This window comes from Girardinichthys multiradiatus, chromosome 2 (genome assembly GCF_021462225.1).
Source record: "Girardinichthys multiradiatus isolate DD_20200921_A chromosome 2, DD_fGirMul_XY1, whole genome shotgun sequence".
NCBI classification, from domain to species: Eukaryota; Metazoa; Chordata; class Actinopteri; order Cyprinodontiformes; family Goodeidae; genus Girardinichthys; species Girardinichthys multiradiatus.
The window spans coordinates 28960531-28984818 of NC_061795.1; the positions used below are offsets into that span (position 1 = coordinate 28960531).

Genomic DNA, 24288 nt, shown 5'->3' on the forward strand with positions numbered 1-24288 from the left:
AGATGCTTTTAAAGGCCAATGATTTAATTTCAGCTCTTAAAGGCCATCTTCTGGTCTGAATAGTATGAAGAATTATGGCTTTTTCCATGTTTTAACACCACTGTGCACGGTGGACAGCAGAATAAATTATTAGTAAACTGGAGCCACTGAAAACAGCTGCTTTTAGCGACCGTTTTTCTCTCAGTTGTTATATCTGTCATAATCCCACATCTACTCTCCCAGACGACATCATGCCTGGTTATTATGATTTATATCTGTTATTAGGGGTATGGACAAACGATCGTTGTGTAGATCCTTGTTTGTTCATGCAGGGCAAAACAATATCTAGCTGCAGCAACATAGTTTATTTCTTTCCACTTATACTGTATGTATAAATCCTTGAATCCCAAATCCTGCTCTGTATTGGTCTCAGGGTTCTGTCTGGGGCCAAACCATGACCTTAAAGGGAGACCTCAGTTTTTGTTTTGTTTTTTTAAGTGAGGTTTTGCACTGAATAGCACTATATTAGCGGATCCTAAACATCGATCCCAAGGATCAACGATGCAAACAGCTATTTTTGGCGTCGCTCAAATTCATCTAGAGCTGCACAACCTGTACAACTCTATGCAAGACGTTTTGTGAATATATAGTGGATAGAATTTGTCCATTCAGTGGTTAAAGATTCTTATTATTTCTTTTCTATTTTTAGGTTGTAGAATAAAAAGAAAAAAAATGAAACTTTTAGAAGAAGAAAGAAAAAATAGTATTTAACTAATCATCCCATTGTTATGTTTGTTTAAAGGAAAAAAACCTTTTTTGTTCCTCTAGCAAAAAACAGCTTGTGAGAGGAACTTTGGCCCACTGTTCTTTGCAGAATTGTTTCAATCCATACACACTGGAGGGTGTTTGACCAGGAAAGGCCTGTTTAAGGTCAGGCCACACAATCTCACTTAGATTTCAGTCCAGAATTTCACTAGGCCACTCCAACATCTTCGATTTTATATAGGGTAAGGCTGGTTTGGATACCTTTTTTCCCTCAGTAAATGAAGTTATAATTTAAAAACTGCTTTTTGTTTTCTCTTAGTTTATCTTTGGCTGATATTAAAATCTATTTCATTATCTGACAGAATTTGGTTTGACAAAAAAGCAAAAATGAAAGAAATAAATTAGGGGTGTTAATCCTTTTTCATGGCACTGTATTTCATGTTCTAATAATACCCCTTTACAGTAGAAATGGCAGCAGTTATTGGACTAAAACACAAAGAAAGAAATTGCTAAAATGTACCTTTTTAGGAGATTTTTATTTCAAAGTTCTGTTTAGTTCTACATCACTTTTGGCCAAAGTTATAAAGTTATAAAGAGCCACTGGTGAGGACCATGAAAGCACATGGCGCTTTAGAACTGCCTGCTGCAGACAACTGGTCTACACTTTGCCAGAGACTTATTAGGTGTGTCACAGTTTTCTCAGCCAAACACCATCCGTGTTACTTAGTTGTGAAGTTATATTGGGGAAGGTTGCCAGCTGTATCACTTCTCTTCTTCAGCTACGACTCATCAGTCTGCTTTAAATCCACAAAGAGTGGAGTAAACTTTTGTTTTTTGTAACAGGGTTTAGTCGAGGACGGTTTATGTGCTTCTTCACATCTTGCTATTTAGAGGATGTCCCTATGGACTCACAATCAGATAATGAGACGAAATAAGACAGCTGGGATCTTATGCCAGTGTATCTTTGCGTATTAACATGGATCCTGAGAAAACAGTGTCAAAGTTAACCACAGTTTCTTGTAAATATAAAGTTAATATATAGTTGCTAAAATAAGCTAAGACATTGACACCCAACAAAACTAGCTCTTAAGATTTCCTCACTTTCCTACAAACTGACTCTGAAACACCATCTTTCTACAAGTGAACTATTTCTGATGATAACTTCACAGAAATTCAGAAAATCTGAAAAATCCCTCTCATTCAGGGCGGCTGGGAGTTCTGATCTCCCTGACCTGCTTCTTAGGTGGAACAAGGAGACCAGTAACTTGTGCACAAGAGCTTTAACACTTGTAAGTCAGCTATGAGAGCTGCTTTTGTTACATTGTCCTACTGTGTGCATTATGCCTCAGAGAAGAGGTCAGAGTACCATAACAGCAATACACATGTAGCAATTACTAAGGAGGTGTTGAGAACTGTGGCTTATTTAAATGAGGAAGTTTTTTTTTTCTCTTCTTTTTGCTATGCGTCTCCTTGTTAAGCCAAGCAGAGCTGTGACAAAGAGAAGGAGGACAGCGTTCTCTCTCTCTCTCTCTCTCGTTCTGCGCTTGGTAGTTTGACGCCCGCTCCGGGGCTCAACATCAGAAGAGCGGCTGCTGAAAAAACAGGTTGTATGGGTCCTTGCACACAGCCTGCCTGTGGTGCTGCCTGAAGGACTGCCATGGAAACAAGGAGTGTGACAGGCTCCGGGGGGATCCGCCACAGCTGCAGGCACTTCCTTTCTGACAGCCTGATGAAGACATCACTGCCACACCATGCACAACAACAACAACTACTGGAAAAAAATTACGATCAAACAATGTTAACTGCTGTGTGGCTGAAATGTTCATTAGCAGGTTTGTAAAACATCCAGGGATTTCCCCTACCACATTTGGGGACCATATTGCACAGTGACTTCCTCTGGTGAGATTTCTTAGTAATTGTCCCAGGAGAAAATACACCAATGAATAATTCCTTAAATATGATTACACCACTCCAAAAAGGGGCTTATATGTGTTTGTGTGTGGAATGTATCTGTGTAGGTGGCAGTGGCGCGTGACGAAGTCAAATCAACAATTGTTGAAATCCTGTCAGAGCCTTGTCTATATTCCCCTGAATATGAATGATACAGGGAACATCCAGAGCATAACCTCGGTGTCACGGATTGCGAGACGTGACAGCTTGGAGGAAGGTAAATGCAGTCCCACAGGAACTCCTACAATGTCATTCACAAACCTAGCTTTATAATGTCTCCATACATGTATACAAACAACATTTTATAATAAAATTGCAATGACTAACTAAAAAACTATAAATTACTTATAAGTCGCATTTGTTTTTTAAATGGCATTTTACACATTAAACCAGGATATTTTTATTCTGAACTTATGAAACATGAATCTTTAAAAACAAGCTTATAGTGAAACCTGAACAATAAGTTGTTATAAGCTTGAAAAAAATGTTTTTGAAAAATTAGCACAATCGTACCATAAGGCTCTTGACCAGCTTGATTTTCCTATTGATGTCCTTGTAGATGTATTCTGATGATAGAATTAGCTGTACTTTGTAGAGTCATTGGATCTGTTTCAACTCCAAACTCTCAATATGCACAATGGTTTGAAAAGGTCGGCTGCACGGTGGCACAGTTGGTAGCACTGTTGCCTTGCAGCAAGAAGGTCCTGGGTTCGATTCCCGACCGGGGGTCTTTCTGCATGGAGTTTGCATGTTCTCCCCGTGCATGCGTGGGTTCTCACCGGGTACTCCGGCTTCCTCCCACGGTCCAAAGACATGCCTGTTAGGTTAATTGGTAGCTCTAAATTGCCCTTAGGTGTATGAATGAGTGTGTGCATGGTTGTTTGTGTGTTGCCCTGCGATGGACTGGCGACCTGTCCAGGGTGTACCCTGCCTCCTGCCCATAGACTGCTGGAGATAGGCACCAGCTACCCCGTGACCCACTATGGAATAAGCGGTAGAAACTGACTGGTTTGAAAAGGTGTTTTACTTTGTCTATGTCGACAGTTGCAAGAACAAACTTGCATACCCTCAGAATAATCAGAGACTGTCTGGTAATGTTCCAAATAGCTTATTGAGATGAATAATATGGTTTTCATTATGTGACTTAGGATGTTTTGGCTTTTTTGTCACACTGAAAAGATCATGAAACAGATTAATGTCAGACAAGGGCAACATGAGCACATACAAAATTCTGTTGATTAATAATAATTTCATTAATTAAGGGAAAAGACCTATCCAAACCAACATGGTTCTATAGAAAAAGTAATTGCCCCCTAAACTTAACTGGTTGTGCTACCCTTGGTGGGAAAAACTGCTCTTAAGCATTTGTTATAACTGGCTATAACTGGCTATTACATCCCTGTGGAGCAATTTAAACCCACTCCTCTCCAGAATCGGTGTGTTTTCGAGCAAGGACAACCTGTTTAAGGTCACACCGCAGCATCTCAATTGGATTCAAGTCCAGACTAGGCCACATCCTTAATGTTGTTGTTTTTTTTTTTTGATAAGCCATTTGGCAGAGGAGCTGCTTGTGTGCTCTGGATTGTTGTCCCGACGCGCAACCAATACTTCCTTGGAAAGTTCATCACTGTTCCATGTCCTTAAGGGGAAATAGCTCTCATTGTGATTCCTGGAGTCCCAAAGCCTTATAAATGCCTGTGTAGCCATTTCAAGATTGAGATGTCAATAAATACTGTATGTTTCTCATATGTTCTTGAATTTGTTTAAATCAGGGAATGTCTTGCTTTAAGAGATCTTCTGGTTTTCTTTATGTTGCCAGAAACATGTAATTGAAGTGATTTCTTGATTCTACAGGTCAGGTCTAGGTAGTAAAATGTTCACTAAAAAAAGTGGTCAATCACAGTCATTCATGACAAGGGAGAATATTATATTCTCACAGAGGTCTAGAATGGTTTGAGTAGTTTTATCCCCTAATAAACAACTTGGAAACTCAATTTTGCATTTATTCAAGTTATATCTGTCCGATTTAAACATTTCCTCTGATGATCACCTAGAGAAAAAATTACGCACACTTTCAATTAGCAGATATGCAGTCCCAAAGCGTACCAAAATTCCCTGGAAAGAAGTTTCAGTTTTCCTTCCCTTGCTTAAAAACATATTTCCACATATCAATCAATATTTTACTGTAACCACAAAACAAATTTTAGATTTTTCACTCATTAAACTTTATTCTGCAGTGGGAATACAAGTTTGTTTGTGGATCGTTACACAAAAGCAAAATAAATCTGTAAGATGTCAAACACTTTTTTAAATAATAAACAGGCTTTGCATCTTAGCTCAGGCTATAAATGTTGAAGTGTACTTGTCCCTATACAAATAAGGTAATTACCATTTTTTCTTATTTTCAATGGTCTTGTTAGAACTGGAGAGGCTGATGATATAGTTGTTTGTTGATATGTCAATTAAAAGTACCCAGGGAGTCTTGCTTAATTGGTTGTACCTCTTGGGGACACTCATTGCATCCTGAGTGCTTGTACTGTTGTACCCACCCCCGCCTTCCTTTCAGCACGGCCAAAACCAGCCAACCCCCCCCCCTCTCCAACAGTCCCAAAGGAGCCAAGAATGTTGGAGGTTTTCTGCCAGTGGGTGTGCATGTGTTCAGGGGGGTTAGCTCCTCAGAAGCTCAGGGTCACCTCCACACCCTCTCACTTTGAAACGAACGCCTGGTGGCAGCTCCTGGGAGATCCCAGTGATGTCTCTATCAGCCTGTCAAAAGAGATAGCCCGGGGCTCCACCAGGTCCCCCTGAGCCAATCAAACCCCTCACAAAGCACAGATGGATGCTCTTTCACCAGCATGCTGGTTCTGAGGAGGGGTCACCTGGCCACGCTGCTCAGTCGTCCAATCAGAACTCCCATTGCAGGGACCCATTCCTCAGCTCAGCTTCAATTATGACAATGTAAATTGTGAGTTCATTTGTTTTTCAGATTGCGCTGTGTGCACTTTACCTTGGCAAATAGGCTGCGGCCATTGAATGTGAGAAAATTTTAATTTCAGTCTAACTTTTCTCCGAAAATGCAAATGTCAAGCTGTGGCTGAATATTTTGAAATGTATGCTAAACGTGCAACACACTGACAGACTAACAGACTGCATCCGTCACACTCCAGAACACCATTGCGGGAAGACTGATGGAAAAACCGAGCACATCTGTGTGTATGTGTAACCATTAGACCAGGCCAGGTGATTTTAGTGGAAATATAAAGCACTAAGTGCTGAGGATGGAGAGAGAGAGAGAGAGTACTCTCTGTGAGATGAGCTCTTTCTCTCTCATCTGGACCCTGTTATTGTGAGAAGGCAACAAAGCGATGCATTAGGAAGCACACTGGAGCCACACGGCTTTGATGTGAGCTTGGTAACCAAGGCACAGCGGTGGTCGGCGTGTGAGCTCAGTTTCAATGACTGTGTTGTGTAATCAGATGTGTTTACCTTGTATTCACTTAAAGAAGTGCTGTAATCCATCCTCGCTGGGATGTAGTTATTGGGGGAAAAAAATTTACAGAAAAACAAAAATTCAATTTGATTAAGATTCTTTATTCAAACTCGATCTAAACAAAATACTTTCACATAAATTGAACATAAAACATCAGAGAAACTCAAGTGCAGAATTAATACACATTCAGAACATAAATACATGTTTGTTTCTAAGAAAAACAAATGCAGCACTATTAATTTATACACGGAGAAATCATATAGCAGATAGAATTGTAAAATTCAGTACTCTTTTCTGTAATAAAACTGATTATCAGTGACTGTATGATATAGCATTTAACTACATTAACTGATGAAGAATAAAAATATTGCAGCTGCTTGTTATGGTTGTATTGTCTTTACCTTGAGGCAAATTTTTCAGTTACACCAAAATAATAAGAAATAAAAGCCAAACCTGATGCCTGTCATTCCTTTTCTAAATTATTTTCAAAGATGAAGCTTGAGCCTTGCAGAGCTCCCTTTTCTTTACCTCCAAGCCTGTGACTGACAGCCCCATGTGCTGCCCTCCTAGCTGCTGCAGTTCACAACCCCTGTCAGGGGGGTGGCAAGGCAGAGAGCGGCTGGCTGCCCCTCAGCAGCAGGGGACAGAGTTGGGGTGGTGCGTATGGGTATGCGGGGTCAGGGGTTCAGCTGGCACTGGAGTATTGTTGTCAGGTGGACTGCAACGTAACATAAAAAAATAAAAAAGAGGGGAACAGAGAAAAGAAGACCAGCCTTTCATCCAGCATGTCTACTGCGCTTATTTCTTCTTGCGTGGCTGGTTCTGTCCAGTGGGTGCTCTCAGCACACTGTACTGCACCTGTGAAAACAAACAGGAGTTTGGTCAGAGGCAGGTAATCCGAGCTCAGTGGAGCGCACGGTAATGGCTCCCTGAGGAGAGCTGGTGCAGAGCAAAGCGAGGCGGGTTCGCTTGTAATGAATCATTTTTTAAACACAGGAGCAGAGGGGATTAATCAAAGGGAGGAAGGATTTCAGAAGTCAAGAGTCCTCTACCAGTGTACCCCCCACCATTCTGCACCAGAATCACAATATTAGAAACAGACAACTGTTGAGATGACCTGCCAGGCCAATGAGGGAAGGGCAAACTGCATAATCTCTCTTAGTAGGTTATGTCTATTGTTGGGACCACAGCCATGGTTACAACGTGAAAGGCCAGTACAGACTTTCCTGGAACTTTCAAAATAAATTGCAATAACCTACTTCCGGCACAGCCAGGAAACGGGGTAATTGCGGACTTCCTGTGACGTCACTGTCCAAATAAAAGCACCGCTCTTGCTACATCCTGCCTCTTCCATCCGGACTCCGCTGCGAGGCTGGTCGGAGAGACAGCGCGCTAATGTCTCTTTGCTGGCAAGCAGACATAACTCGTCAACTGGATACAAGGGTGTCATACGATCGTCGATCATATGCATAAAGTTAAGTACAGATGAATTGCTGTATGTGTATCCGGTATTCATTCAAGAACGAGAATAATTAAGGTACAAGCATTGCCTGATTTCCTCTCTGAGGCCTGCAGAAGCAAACTGTTTTCTGAGAAGTCCCTGCAGAGATGCTGTCTCTACGAAGCTGAGTGGAGCAGTTTCCCGGTCTAAAGGAGGACAACACAGACCGCATCACGGTGGTAACGTGCAGCTTGGTTGGCCCGATAGCGAGTGTCTTTTTCAGACTAAGACATGGGGTGCAGGTCATTTAGGGCCGATGGTTTTGGTTTTCCCAGTACAACATGGAGCTGCCTTCTATAGGACCACTGCATTAACTGGTATTTGCCAGAGGGATGTTTCATACCTGCTTTGACAACTGATAATTCAAGTAATTTAATATAACCTGCTCACAGTCTATGTAAGAAAATGTGGGCATGTGACATCACTAAGTAATATTCAGAAAAAAATATCCAATTAAATTTAAATATACGTGAGATTTGAGCATTGTTTTATCGATTTATCTCTAATGGGTGCTGATCATTTGGACCTTTCGCCATTTTGTACTTTGGCTGTCTTGGTTGTTTTGTACACAACTTTCTTTTGGTTTGGAAAAGCATGGTCATCGTACCGATCATGCTTCAATTCATACCTGCCAGGGGGATGTTAACTACCCTCCTTGATACCTGATGATTTATATGAGCTACTCAGTCTACTGTAAAGAAGTGTAGTTATGTCATTCTGACAAATAGTATCTACCAGCTGGCATTCACTTGGTTTGATCAGAAGTTGATCTTTATTGACAGTAATCAGACAGGAAATGGGCAAACTGTAAAGAAGAAGAGGGGAAGACATGCAACAATGGTTTCATGGTCCAGAATTAAACCCCAGACAGACCAAGTCTTTGGCCAGGCTGCTTCAAAGCCTTTATTATATTATTCCATGTGTGATTTAAGGGCACATGCAATGCTGGAATGTTTAGACCATTGTCCTGCAGCATAATCCATGTGAGCTTGAGCGTAATGTGATGAACTGATGGTCTGACATTCTCCTTCAGGACTTTCTGCAAGGGAGCAGAATTTATGGTTTCATCAATTCAGCTCTAGAAAAGCACATCACACTACCACCACCATGTTTTATTATTGGTATAATTTTTGTTTTTTATTAGTTGTACACCAGATTTGACGTCATGCCATGTATACCTTCCAAAGCGGTCAACTATTTTATATCTTTTCACAAAAGTCTTGTGAATTATCAAGATGATTTACTGGAAATGTGAGACTGCCTTTGTGTTCTTTTTGGTCAGCAGCTATTTTGGCCTTTGACCTCTCCTGTCCTGCATGTGGTTTGTAAAATTGAACCAGACATGTGGCTAGTCACAGCTAATTTGTGATTTTATAAAGGGGATAACTATATATTCACATATGGCCAAGTTTGGTTTGGATAGCCTTTTCCCCTTAAATTAATTCAGCATTTAACAACAGCCTTTTGTAATAATTCAGATTGTCTTTGTCTGATGAGGCCAAGAGCCATCAAGAATAAGAGCCACCATTAATAGAAACAGGGTGCAAGATAAACTCCTCAAAAACATCATAAAATCAAATATGCTTGATACAAACATTTGTATCTTGTAATTTCTTCACACAACTACCAGACAAAATAAAACGTATAATCTGTGATTAAGTTAATGTGACATGGTTTGCCTACAGGTACAGAATGGAGGAATATTGGGATGAAGTGTCAACACTCGGGGGAAAAAATGGGGTACAAATTGGTATAGGGCTGAATTGACCATGAAGGATCCCCCCCCCCTTCTTTCTGCTACTTACATATGTAGAATTAGAATTAAAATCCTGTTTCACTCATTAGATCCGATATTGAAATATGTGCCATTCTTCTTTTTACTTTTGACACGGAAAATGAACATTATTTTCATTTTCCTAATTGCAACCATAATCCAAAGAAGACAAATCATAGGTTTAACAGGAAAAAAGGCAGTTAGAATTTAAAAACCTACTTTTGAAGTTCACTTGCAGAGCTCAAACAATACAGTGAATCTGTTGAATAAAAAAAGGTAAGAACTCTATGCTAATTAGCCGCTATCCATTAATAGAACGGGAGATGGAATGTGGGAACAAAGTGACTGCCTCCTGCATCAGCACATGAAACTGTCCTCAGAACTGACAGATGCTTCTTATTTCCAGACAGACACGGCGTTGTCAGAAGTCCCCGTTTGAGGCACACTTTGTAGACGTGCAAAGGCACTAATTGCCAAGTCACATTTGCAAGAAAGACAGGAGTCAATTTTCCATCTTTTTGCTGTTTTGTGTCCACACCTATCTGAAGATTAAAGTTCTAAGTCAACAAAAACAACAAAAAAAAATGTGGTGTATTGTTTGGATCTCCTGTGTATACGATGTTAAGATTATTTTTCACAGGACATAATGAAACACACATATGATGAATCTTAAGGGTGCTTTGTTTTTTTTATGATTGGAGCCATTTTCAAGATGTAGTTTCTCTTTTAAACCAGGCTAAAAAGTATTGTTACCACGGGATTTGAAAGCGAGTCATTTTCAAAGCTCAAACGCCACATCCCAACGGGGGAAGTGGACATACAAAGGATTTCAAATCAAAATGTATTCGCCACCTTGTTTTGCCAACTCAGTCAGCCAAATCTCAAACAACACAGGCTCCTTCCAACATCACAGAGGAGTCAGCGCCGGCTTGCTGCAGGAGGACATCAAGGATGCAGCTGAGAAACAGAACGGGGTGAGAGTGCCTTGCCAGATTCAGACTGTCAGGATTTCTTGCTCTGGTGAGCTACCTGCGAGATGAAGGCATTGTGTTGGCACTTCATTTCCTGCTTGCGCAAAATCCTCCCTCAGTGGACGGCAAGCAGCCCTGGCGACACTTATAACACACCTGACAGCCCTTCTCGAATCTGAGATGTAAATGCAAATGACATATCAGCCGTGGCTAATATGTAATCACATATGGCACCCAGCAAGACAACCGGGGCTCACGAATATATTAATTGACTCCACCACCCTGAAGTGACTGAGGCCACGTCAGAGTTTCTGTGCTGACATAACAGCCGGAGTTGTCAGGAACTGACTCTTCCTGCCTGTGCTCAGCCAATCACTGGCTGCTGCGCCGCTTCAATCAAACACGCAAAATTGCTAATAACGGACGAGGCTGCAGCCAGATAGTCGGGGAAAGATCTGAGCAGTTCCTCGTTCAGGCACGGCGGTGACTGAGGATAGGGAGTTGAACACTGAGGAATAATTGGGCCAGGGCTGCTTTAGAGGCGAGAGTCCATTAATAATCAAACAAAGCCAGAGGATATATTTCTGCAACACTTGGGAATTGCAGTACAGCAAATAATGCAGACATCTTCAGGGAATTCCATCCCTATCTGTATGTAAAATTGGACCCTTACCTTCTGAACATCAGAAGGCACCCTCTGGAGGAAATCCAGTATTTCATTACTGTCAATACTATATGGGTTGCGCAGTTTCTTGGTAAATTTGTTAACGCCTGTGAAAATAAGCACAAATAAACACATTAATAAATAAAGGTGTCATACCATGCAGTATTTTTTTTACAGTGCAAAAAACACCTACTAGTGTTTCAATAATTGCAACATAGGATGATGGACTGTTTCCGACCAATTAAATTTAATCCAGAAAAAACAAAAACAAAGTACCTTATCAATTAAGTTTGATTTGAACAAAATTTAGGGAACGTTTGTTACTGTCTTGCTTCAATCTCCTAACACTTTGTGTATCTATATTTGTATTACAGATGGCTGAAGAGAGGAAAATATCTCCAGGGCCTTGTAATGGGACCATTATCTTCACAGTTCAGTTCTGCGAACACCTTAGCATGCAGACAAAGAACCTAAGGACTTAAATATGGGCAAGCAACTTAAAAGGCTTGCCTTGCAACCAGAGATGGGGGTTAACTGGGGAGGCAGAAGAGTGTCTCACATTGTGAGTTTTTGTGTTTGATATTTTTTTTTTTATGTATTGATCGCGTTGAAGGCAACGTGGAAGTACTGTGGTTGTACAGCTGGAGGAGGAGAGCCTGGTGAGGGCATCGTTGCTGCCTGACCACTGAGACGACGGTGTGTTGCGGTGTGACTACAGCAGATAATGAGAGGCTAGACCAGGAGCCTACAGACTGCCCAAGGACATCATGTATTATATATTATATATTGCTCTTTTCTGCCTCTGCTTTGTTTTTACACAAACCCTTGGTCATGCCTCTGCTGGGCTCTGCTGCATCAGCCCACACTGGGAAGAGTGAACCTCTGCAACTGTCTGATCTATGTGCATCGGCAGAGGTGAAGACATGGCAGAGTTCCTAAATGATGGCCCTTCATTAAATCAGACATTTCCATCAGAAAAAAAATAGAAAAAGTTGACCTGGGTTCATTTTAAATCTGCTTCTTAGGATATAATGATTACAATATTAAAGTAGTTTTCCATTTCTATTTATCAAATTTCTATTAAATTGCATTAATAATAACAATAAAAATAAATAAAAAAAACTTACCCCATACTAGCACAATGTACCGTAGTGGGATTATATATAATAGTGATGCAGCCACAAACAGCACCAGGCAGGTCAAGCATGACATGAATGGCACAGACCAGTTGAATATGCTGTAAAAGAAAAGCAAAGTTCTGAGCCTGGGATGAAATTCCTAAATGAAAACAAATCTTTTCACTCAAACTATGAAGACGAATCTCAATGAACTAGAACATCAAAAAGTTAATTTATTTCTGTAATTCAAATTAAAAAAGGTGAACCTCAGATTCATCACAGAGTGATGTATTTCATGTGTTTATATTTTATAATTTCCGATCATTATAACTTAGATCTAATGTAAAACCCAAAAGTCAGTTTAGCAGAAAATTTAAATACAACCACAAGATCAATAAAAATTACTTTTAATTCAGAAATGCCATTCTACTGTAAAGTATGTCTATGTGCAGGTGAGTAAATGTACTCAATACTTGGTCTAGGCTCATTTTGCTTCAATTATTGCATCAATGCTCTGGTGCATGGAGGTGATCAGCCTGTGGCTCTGCTAAGATGTTCAGAAAGCCGATGTTGGTTTTATAGGGACCTTCAGATTGAGTGCAGTGTTTAGTCCCATGGACACTCAATGAAGTTTAGCTCAGGCGGGTTTGCAGGCAAATTAAGCACAGAGATACCATGATCATTAATGCAGGTATTCGCTCATTTGGCAGCATGGTTGGGAGCTAAAGTCTTCCGGAAAAGGATCCAGAAGGGTCTAAGGGGACAGACATCTCCATAAAACTTGTCAGCAAAGGGAAAAATGTCCTGCTCTGAATTTGAACTTGATAAACCACAGAGGACCAACACCAGTAGACCAAATCATCACTGGTTGTGGAATCTTCATGCAGGACCTCAAGAAACTTGGGTTCTGCTCCTCTCTGCTCTTCCTCCAGACTTTGAGATCTTGATTTCCAAATGAAAAACATACCTTTATCTGGAAAGAAGACTTTGGCCCACTGAGCAACAGCCCGATGCTTTTTCTCCTTAGCCCAGATAAGATTCTTCTGACACTGTCTTTGGGTCAGAAGTGCCTTAACACAAGAAATGTGGCAGTTGTAGCCAATGTTTTGGATATGTGTGGGTGTGGTCCAAGCCTTGTGAAGCCCTGCCAAACTCTTAAATGGGATTTTCTTCACTATTCTCACTAAGATGTGGTCATCCCTGCTGCTTGCACACTTTTGTCTTTTTATTCAACTTTCTATTTATGCCTGGATAGAGCTCTCTGCAAACAACCAGCTTCTCCATCAATGACTTCTGTGGAGGGTGTCCATGACTGCCTGCTGAACTACTGCCAAATCTCCAGCCCTCCCTATGATTGTGTTGGCCATAACCTAATATTTCATGATTGAAAATGTGTTTTTTATTGGTCTCAAGTAATATTTTAATGCTCTGGTAAATTTGATTTATTTTTTTAGACTATTAGCCAAAATCAGCAGGATTACCAGAAATAAACATTTGAAATCCATGTAATGAACCTATACAGTAAATGTGTTTCTAATTTTAGAATTAAATACCGAAATAAATCAACTTTTCGATGATATTCTAATTTATTGGGGTGAACCTAAAATATCAAAGAAATTGCTTGTTATATGAGGTCATTACTTCTTGACTCGCTCCCCGATGTTGGCGATTTCCTCCAAAACATTTTGGACAACCAGCACCACTTCCTGCACCATATGTATTTTATCCATCAAACCCTTTTTTCCAGGTTCCTAAAAAAGAACAGACAAAATGAAATGTACAGACACTGATGAGGTGCACTGCATGTCAAATGTTGGGCAGGGTAGACAAAGACCAGTTTACCTCTGCCATGCTATTATGTGTAATTTATCTATTGAATGGTCCATAATGAGAAAACACTGTACATCTTCAGACTATGCTTTTGAAGATGAGACAGACTTGGCATTCAGAAGCTGTTATCCTGGATGGGCTGAAAGATTTCAGCTTTTTTTTTTGCTGTGCACAATGGAGCTGCTGCCCAAGTGCAGCACAATCAAGACTCTCGGGTAAGATGAAAAGTACACAAAATGGCCATCTGCAATCAAGCAGACTAGAAGACCAAGGCAAGAAGTGCAGGGGCCTCGCAACTCGGGAGAGTTTTCATTCCAGCAGCTTGCACAGGGGCAAGTTGGAACATGTTTTTACAAATAAGTCATGTCTGCCTTCTAACCTAAGCCAACATTCTCCCAGCATGGGAAAAAGCACTCCAGTCTGCTTTGTGCACTAGTTGGATATACACCTATTTGCCTTTTTTAAAGGATGATTCATGCACATGAGAATATTTTTCTTAAAAAGTACTTATAAATTAAATATTTTGAACCACTAAATTAGTTTTTTTAGATAGCCTGATAGTTGTCATCCAAATGTAATAAATGCGATCACATCAAGCTGGGAAATAACAACAGCTATGAAGCCTTCCAGGGTAGAGGAGTGCGAGATAACACAAGGAACACAAGCTAAAGAGAGCTGAGAAGCCTCACATCAAAAGGCGGAAATAATGACAGGAATGATGACAGGGAGAGGAGTGGGAGAGGAAGAGTGAGAGGGAGAGGGGAGGGATGAGAGTGCTGGGGAGGACGCTCTAATGGACCCTAACAGGAGGCTTGAGGATGTCTATATGTTTTTGTTACAAGCCAGCTGAAGCCGCAGCCTGTGTCCACTGACAGGGCCCAGACAGAATGCCTTTATCAGAGCTTCACGAGGCGGCCCATGGGAACACAGTGTCTGCCAGCACTGAGAGACTCCCCACTGCTGGGCCCACTCTCCTCCATGAACGGTGCAGGAAGAGAGCAATTCCCACACTAGCCGAACCTCCCCCGCTGGGCCCTGGTCTGGACAGACACTGAAGTCTCAGCGCTGTCTAAAAAAGGAAAAAAAAACATCACAAAAATGTTTCCTTCCAGATTAACATGTCCTGGTCTCATCATGCTGAAACAAAACTGTGTTTCTGCATCATCTTACTCTACTCCCACTGCATCAATTCAGGTGTTAACTGAGTTTTTTTGCAATGCTGCAAAATGCAGTTACAATCTGAGGCTCCTGATGGACCCGGGACATATTTGCGACCCATGTCTGATTTAAAAGTTCAAGACTTTTAATTATTGCGATTTTGTGGCATGATCTGACAATGAAAAAATAAGGAGGAAATCTAACCCAGAACAAAACATCCCCACAGCAAAACATGGTGGTGGCATCATCATGATGTGGAGATTCTTCTTCTTAAGCAGGGTCAGGGAAGCTGGTCAGAATTGGTGGGAAAATGGTGGAGCTAAATACAGGACAATTCTGGAAGAAAACCTGTTGGCGACTGCAGAAGATTTAGACTGGAGCACAGGTTCACCTTCCGTCAGGACAAAGACCCGAAACCTATAGAGAAGGCTAAAATGGAATGGTTTAGATCAAAGCATATTTACGTGTTAGAATGGCACAGTCAAAGTAAAGAGCTAAAAACAATTGAGACTCTTTAATAGGACTTGAAAATTGATCTTCACAGATGCTGTCAACTTTTTTGGAAAGAAGAATATGTTTAAAATTCTCTAGATGTACATAAGCTGGTAGAGACCCTAAAAGAAAGCTGTAGTTGTTGCAAAACATGATTCTGCAAAAGTATTCTCCAAAGTTGAGTACCAATGCACACTACCCTTTCCAGCCTTTATTTATGAAAAAAATAATAATAATTTAAACCACGTGACCTTTTCCTCCCACATCACAATTAGTTGGTCTACCACAAATTAATTTGTTCAAGTTTGTGGTTGTAATGTGACAAACAGAGAAAAGGTTCAGGAGGTACGAACACTTTTGCAGGGCACTGTAAATCTAGCTAGAAATATAACTTTGTCTAAAGAAAAAATGACTATGCTCTAATTTTATATAGAAGAAAAAACAGATAAATATATCTAATTTGAGGTATGCACCCAAAAGCACCTGCTTTAAGATTCCTCAAATTCACTATTGCTTAGGCAACCAAAAACCAAAGTCCTTCCTACATTTATCATTAGATGATATTCTTTGTTCCTTTTCCTTTTTCTTTTTTTTTGGCATTTACCAGAGTGTAGAACCAAAAAAAATAAATAAAAGATCTCCCTCTTAAATACGAAAGGATGAGTAAATTGGGGATGGGCTAAATGAGTCCAAAATTTCCCCTGATTAAAAAACCTGAGCGAAATCACATCCTCATTTCACATAAATTGTAAAAGCTTCCTTTTAAGGTGCTGTAATGGAGAACCAATTTGATCTTCTGCAGAAAGGTAAACACAGTCCCGCAGACATGTGTGCTGTTATCAAAGGCTGGAAATAAAAGCTCATTTAGCATAATTTTAATTAGAATGAACTATGCCAAATTTAAATTCTTAAACTGAATATTTATCTTGTGACTCTTTCAGATGAAAATACGAGTTTGTCTAAATGAAAAACACCTGTGTTATGAGCGATTTATCTCCTGGAGCTAAAATAAACTAAAGCATTTTTACTGCAGTAAGGCTTTAACGTGCTGCTGCTTTTGTGATGCACGCCACAGATCCTGGGTAGCATGTCTGACTGGTGCGTTCAAGGAGACTGAGCGGTGACAGTGGGGTGTTGGGTAAGAGATAGAGTGACCCAAAAGCTCAGACTGGCACCCCCCCATGACCACAATCCTAGCACCTCAGCCACCCCCTTAACTCCCATGGGCAAAGCTCTGAGAAGGACTCAACCTTGGACCAGCATTGGCAGCCGGAGGGCAACAACAAGGGGTCGTTTTATCTTCCCTGCTAATTCCTGCTGAAGATCTATGGACTTGTTTTGGCTCTCTGTTTCTTTATGTTATGATAAAATATCGTCTATCTGCTCAATTGATACCTGAGGCCAAAGGGAAGTCACTTTGCCCACACATAATCTGTAAGCTGTCTCCTTCCCTGAGGACAGATTTGTTCACAGGCAGAAAATCTGTTCTGCATTATTCTGCTGTAACACCGCCTTGGCTTTCGTCTCTCCTTAACGTCATGCCTTCACATGCTTACTGCTCCAGCTGAGGTTTACATATTTTCTTCCTCAAGGGGGTGGGGGCGTGTGGGGGGGTAGAAACATATTTGAGTGGTAATCATAACCTTTTCAGAGGGAAAAGCCTTTATTCACATGCTGGAGGAGAAACTAGGAAAGGAAAGCAAGGCTTTGAAGTAATCAAATTTAGCGCTGATCACTCTTTAACCCCAAATATTTTTTAAGAAGACTTTGATAGGCCGTGTAAAGCTACACTGTTTGATCACCCTGAATGATATCGCATTCAAATGACAGCAAGACCATAACAAGAATTTCAAATAAACCACTTTAAATTAAAGATGACAGCCTAAAACAAACATGGATGAGTGCTTAATTAGTAAATGAAAGGAGATATTTCATTTCCAGCAAGTGTGAAAGGGCTTAGGAGGCTCATGGAAAAGCTTTCAAAGAGCTTTAAGATGCGAGGGTTGAGTTTGCAAACATGTGGCATGAGGAGACCCATGAAGCAAAGACACTGTCATTTCTTACATGTAAAAAAAAAAAACCTCTATTATGTCCTGAAGTATCAAAGAATGTGAACACATGATAATAAATTCAGTGCAAGGTAATCCTTGCCTATTTAGCATTAATAAAACCCTGCATTTCTTTGTCCCTGCAGTTTGTTTAAGCACCAGTTTCTCCATTTTCAGATAGAAAGCATGGCTTTACACTATGCAGACATATCATACAAGTTTCATCTGCAAATTAGCTTATCCCTTTCAGACAGGATTTGGTGGACTGTGTTTTGTTTTGTCTTAAAAAAAAAGGAAAAAAAAGAAATCTGGCTCTTTTGTAGCCTCTGGTCATCTGCAGCAGAATATATTGAGCGCATTATGGATATGAATCCTGGGCCTAGACACTCAGCACAAGGGGTCAATGCTCGGAGGCTCCGTGTTAGTTCCACACTTCATTGCCATAAAACAATAATGTGAATCCATGTTAACTTTTTTCCCTTTTTTAGCAAAAATGGTGGGATGAGTATAATTCAATGTGTGCTGTGGGAAGTATAATTTTCAAGCTACTTAAAGATTTCTTGTTTTGTTGATCAAGAGACACTAGAGAGCTGAAGTCAAAAATAAGAGGGCCAAAGTATTAGTTCACTGTTGGATCCCCCATTTTTATTAAGATGCCCTGTAATAACTGTAATAATTGTAATAATTGTTTGTATACATTGCCTTAGAAAATTATTAATACCCGTTGAACCTTTGTATGATTTTGTCAAAACTACAACTACGGGCCTTTATGTCTTGTATTGGGTTAGGCTTAGGGAAATGCATTGCACATACATTTGTATTCAATTTGGATGAAGGATGTATGTGAGCATCAATTTTCAAGTCTTCTAAATTATTAATTGAATTTATGTCTGGACTTTGACTGGACCACATGCATATGCCATTGTAGTTCTGGCTGAATGTTTAGAGTCAATGGCCCTTTGCAGACTTTGACAGGTCTTCTTTAATGATTGTCCTTTGTTTAGCTCCATCTATCTTCCCATCAACTCTGCCCAGCTTCCCTATTTCTGCTAAAGAAAGATCATCCCCACAGCATGATGCTCCCAGCACAATGTTTTACTCTTGTAGTAGTTTGACCAAGAGGAACTCAATTTCTAGCCAAATAGAGTGTTTTGTATGTAGGGCATGGAGTTCAACTTTGCTTTCATCTGACCAAAGCACTTTCGGTCACAGGTTTGTTGTGTCCCCTACACTTGTTGCACGCTGCAAGGAGGACTTTTGATGGCTTTTAATTCAACAATGGCTTTCTTCTTGCTTCTATTCTATAAAGGGCCAGATATTTGAAGTGCATGAATAATACAGGTCCTTCTCAAAATATTAGCATATTGTGATAAAGTTCATTATTTTCCATAATGTCATGATGAAAATTTAACATTCATATATTTTAGATTCATTGCACACTAATTGAAATATTTCAGGTCTTTTATTGTCTTAATACGGATGATTTTGGCATACAGCTCATGAAAACCCAAAATTCCTATCTCACAAAATTAGCATATCATTAAAAAGGGTCTTTAAACGAGCTATGAACCTAATCATCTGAATCAACGAGTTAACTCTAAACACCTGCAAAAGATTCCTGAGGCCTTTAAAACTCCCAGCCTGGTTCATCACTCAAAACCCCAATCATGGGTAAGACTGCCGACCTGACTGCTGTCCAGAAGGCCACTATTGACACCCTCAAGCAAGAGGGTAAGACACAGAAAGACATTTCTGAACGAATAGGCTGTTCCCAGAGTGCTGTATCAAGGTACCTCAGTGGGAAGTCTGTGGGAAGGAAAAAGTGTGGCAGAAAACGCTGCACAACGAGAAGAGGTGACCGGACCCTGAGGAAGATTGTGAAGAAGGGCCGATTCCAGACCTTGGGGGACCTGCGGAAGCAGTGGACTGAGTCTGGAGTAGAAACATCCAGAGCCACCGTGCACAGGCGTGTGCAGGAAATGGGCTACAGGTGCCGCATTCCCCAGGTCAAGCCCCTTTTGAACCAGAAACAGCGGCAGAAGCGCCTGACCTGGGCTACAGAGAAGCAGCACTGGACTGTTGCTCAGTGGTCCAAAGTACTTTTTTTGGATGAAAGCAAATTCTGCATGTCATTCGGAAATCAAGGTGCCAGAGTCTGGAGGAAGACTGGGGAGAAGGAAATGCCAAAATGCCAGAAGTCCAGTGTCAAGTACCCACAGTCAGTGATGGTCTGGGGTGCCGTGTCAGCTGCTGGTGTTGGTCCACTGTGTTTTATCAAGGGCAGGGTCAATGCAGCTAGCTATCAGGAGATTTTGGAGCACTTCATGCTTCCATCTGCTGAAAAGCTTTATGGAGATGAAGATTTCATTTTCAGCACGACCTGGCACCTGCTCACAGTGCCAAAACCACTGGTAAATGGTTTACTGACCATGGTATCACTGTGCTCAATTGGCCTGCCACCTCTCCTGACCTGAACCCCATAGAGAATCTGTGGGATATTGTGAAGAGAACGTTGAGAGACTCAAGATCCAACACTCTGGATGAGCTAAAGGCTGCTATCGAAGCATCCTGGGCCTCCATAAGACCTCAGCAGTGCCACAGGCTGATTGCCTCCATGCCACGCCGCATTGAAGCAGTCATTTCTGCCAAAGGATTCCCGACCAAGTATTGAGTGCATAACTGTACATGATTATTTGAAGGTTGACGTTTTTTGCATTAAAAACACTTTTCTTTTATTGGTCGGATGAAATATGCTAATTTTGTGAGATAGGAATTTCGGGTTTTCATGAGCTGTATGCCACAATAATCCGTATTAAGACAATAAAAGACCTGAAATATTTCAGTTAGTGTTCAATGAATCTAAAATATATGAATGTTAAATTTTCATCATGACATTATGGAAAATAATGAACTTTATCATAATATGCTAATATTTTGAGAAGGACCTGTAGTTGATTTGTGACAGATTCTCCCACCAAACCCGTGAGTCTCTGCAGCTCCTCCAGAGTTACCAGGGATCTACTGGCTTATAATCTAACTTCCCCACACCTTTATCCCTGACCTGTCCATTGAGTTCCTTGGTCTTCATGATGCCGTTTGTTCCCTAATGTTCTCCAACAAACCTCTGAGGGCTCCACAGAACAGTTGGATTTACAAATAGAATAAATTACACACAAGTGGTTTCTGCTGACCAGTCAGGCTACCTCTACCTCAGTGCAATTGGGTGCACTTTTTAAAATGTATTTAATTTATTTTGTGCACATGCTTGTGCACAAAATAATAAATTGTTTCGTAATCCATTTGTTAATAAGATATTTGAATGCATTAACAAATTCTCATCATGGTGAAACTATCCATGTGATAAATATTAACCAAATACACATTTTTAGGGTTAGATAAGATAAGCTACCTTTTCGTCTTCCTCGTCGTCGTCACCCATGGCCATGTTCACCTACAAGAAAATAAAAGGGTATAGGTTGATTTCCAATGAATGAGACATGTGGGCACTGGAGCATTTTTAACAAACACCTAGTAATGAAATTTTCTTTGAGCACATTCACCCCTATTGGGAGAGGCTTGTTTCCATAGAGACTGCATCACAGGGGTGACCTCACACAAAAGGAGAGGTGAAGAAGGGCCTTCCTCGCAAGAGCACTGTCACACCAAAAGCAATCTCTTTTCTCCACAACATAGGCACACAGAAAAACAGAAAGACGAAAAAGAAAGAGGGAGGAGGAAAAAAACACATTTAATTTGGATGTCGTTGCCTAGATTACTTTATATCAAGTCATCCCTGACCCTGCTGTGGTGCACACTGTGACATTGCCCGGGTGCGGAGCGGTGACATTGCCGACCGTAGGGTCTCAGTGGGTGACAGAGTCTCAAAGCTGGATATGAGGGTGAGTCTGGACATTTCCCAGAGATAGCATCTCAGCCAGCAGCCATAAACACAGTGACTGGGCTATGTGTTTGACCTTGGGGAGGGTGTAGATGTGGGGCCTGATTGGTGAGTGAAAAAGGCTTACAACACATTGAAACTGGGGGGCCAGTCAGAAGTGTGAACGGCATTAAACTCAATAGACATGTGTACAGCAAGTATAGTTTCCAAAACAGTAGAGGGAGAAAGTGCTATGTTGAAACAAAAAGCCCTGTATAGGTAGATGTAAAGATTCATAAAAGACACACATACACTACATCAAAGTGACTTCTTGCTCATTTTTTTGTACCATATATACCTTTTAGGACTAATACACACAAAAGGACTAATAGAAGCAGCTATAGATGGATGCAAACATCCTGGTACTTTAGCCTTTCAGAACCGCCACGCCTCCTTAAGGGAAAATAGACCCTATGGCTTGAATGGGAATCGATTCAAAATGAAAGCACAAAATACTCAAACAAATATGTTCTATAAGACATCTGTATGATTATTCTGAATTGGAATTTCAGTTTTAAATTTATTATACATCTAACAAGAGGAAAACCAAAAATACAATATAAAAAAAATACACAGTTTCATTCAAAGTACATTTGTCCCCCAAGTCAATTTTGAAGAAAACGCTTTAGAAAGTTTACTGGTAAAAAAATGTTTTGGGCTTTTAGTGGTTGTAAATAATATGATTTTAATATTCTCACATACTTTGCATATGCCATTTATATACCTAATGAATAACTTAGGCCCCAACATTGACCCTTGAGGAACCCCATAAGCAATGTCCAAACATTCAGAGACAATATGCACCATTGGCTCTTACTGCTTTCTGTTTTCAAAATAGCCATTGGCCCAACATGTTTCGATTTATTTATTAATAAATTATGATTTACTGTGTCAAATGCCTTTTTTAAGTATAGAAATACTCCCACAACAAACTTCTTATGGATTGCAGACATATGGTCACATTCAATGAATTAGAATATGGGTTTAGATGAGAATCGTTTGTCAGATTAAAAGTACCTTTCTAAAATAACAACCTTTAACAGGTATTAAACATACTTTTCATTAAGCCCACATTTCTGCATTAAAATGTTCTTTTTATTGGTCTGATGTAATATTCTAATCTTAAATGTCTTGTTTTCATTAGTGAGAAATCATCATTATTAACAGAAATACTGGCTTTAAAACATCAGCCTGCATGTAAATGGTCTACATAATGTGTTGTACTTAAATTCAGTTACTGAAATAAATGAACTTTTCAGTAATATTCAAATGTATTTAATATGACTGTAATTTCTTCTGGACTCAGATTTGGCTAGTAGTGTTGATCCTTTTGAACTGAACCTGTACTGACTTTTACTGATTAATTTATGCTTTTCCCATGAATGAGTCCAGTCGATAATTGAACAACTTCTCTAATATTTTTGACAATTGTGGCAGTAGAGAAAGCGGTCTGTAATTGGTGAAGTGATGTTTGTTCCCAGTTTTGAATAATGGAATTACTTTATCCATTTCCATTATATTTGGAAATAAACCACTGTTGAAAGACAAGTTACCTATATATGTTAATCATTTTGAAATTCCCTCTATTACCCGCTTCACTAATTTCATGTCGATTCCATGTGAGTCAGTGGACCTTTTTGTTCTTAAATTTTTTACATCATTAAATAGTTCTTTATCCATCACAGGACAGAGAAACATACACCTGGCATTTTCATCTATTCTTGTGGACAGTGCTAGGTGGTTCAAAAAGCAAATATATTTTAGAGCCAAAAAGGGGATACTTCAAATCATTAAAGTATGAAACAAAACATTATTAAACCACAGGTGGCATTTCCATTGCTTTTCAAAGCAGATAATCATTCAGTAATTTTATAACTTTTTCTCAACACTAAAAGAGCCACTGCTACCCACGGATGATGCGCCGCCTGCTGCTCTTGCGCCATCTTACTCGAATATCCTGCATTGCAGGGTAAATGGATGAACTTTGTGAAAGTACACAAATAAAAGAATTGTACCTTCTCCCCCATTAAAAACCATTAATCTGGCCATAAGAGGTCTTGCCCCAAGATGTAATACAATGGAAAACCTGGCTTCAAAGAAAGGAACAACCAAAGACTGAAGGACGAGGACACAAACAGTTCATATCACAACCACAAACCATAGGTGTAGTGAAGAAATCAGCCAGACCATCAAGGCAACCACAGGGGTTGTTTGTGAGTGAAAAGTTTATCAGTTAAGAAAATGCAGTGTTCTACAATGTTTTTTTTTTTTTACCTTTTATGTGTTCTCTATCCATGGAATGGTGATGGATAACCATGCACATCAGAATAACAATGCTGGTCAGAACTGGAGCAGCGGTTAGACCTGAATGGCACCAGAATGATGTCTTTTTGGAAAACTGTCACCCCCTTTATAGCAATTTACAGCTGGACTGGGCTCACCGCTTAGAATCTCAATCCCTGGGTAGAGTACCGTCGTTTTAGATCTAATTTGAGAGCAACTGCTCTCAAATTAAAAGGTTGCCGATTTCCTTCTCCTCACTGGATAAATTGTAATATAAATCTTCACCTTATGAACTAAGATTTGAGCTACTGACTTTGCTATTACTACT

At 40.1% G+C, this 24288-nt stretch overlaps 1 protein-coding gene across 3 annotated transcripts in view; it reads right to left on the minus strand.

Moving 5' to 3' along the window:
• Window positions 1-6264: 6264 nt before the first annotated feature.
• mctp2a (multiple C2 domains, transmembrane 2a) overlaps window positions 6265-24288 on the minus strand; it is a 53791-nt gene continuing 35767 nt past the window's right edge. For all 3 annotated transcript variants that reach the window (XM_047352625.1, XM_047352611.1, XM_047352618.1), the window contains exons 19-23: window positions 21150-21191; window positions 13854-13963; window positions 12222-12331; window positions 11104-11201; window positions 6265-7042 (exon numbers count right to left, since the gene is read on the minus strand). In XM_047352625.1, coding sequence (XP_047208581.1) covers window positions 6983-7042; window positions 11104-11201; window positions 12222-12331; window positions 13854-13963; window positions 21150-21191 — 420 coding nt within the window. In that variant the 3' untranslated portion in view covers window positions 6265-6982. The remainder of the gene's footprint in view (window positions 7043-11103; window positions 11202-12221; window positions 12332-13853; window positions 13964-21149; window positions 21192-24288) is intronic.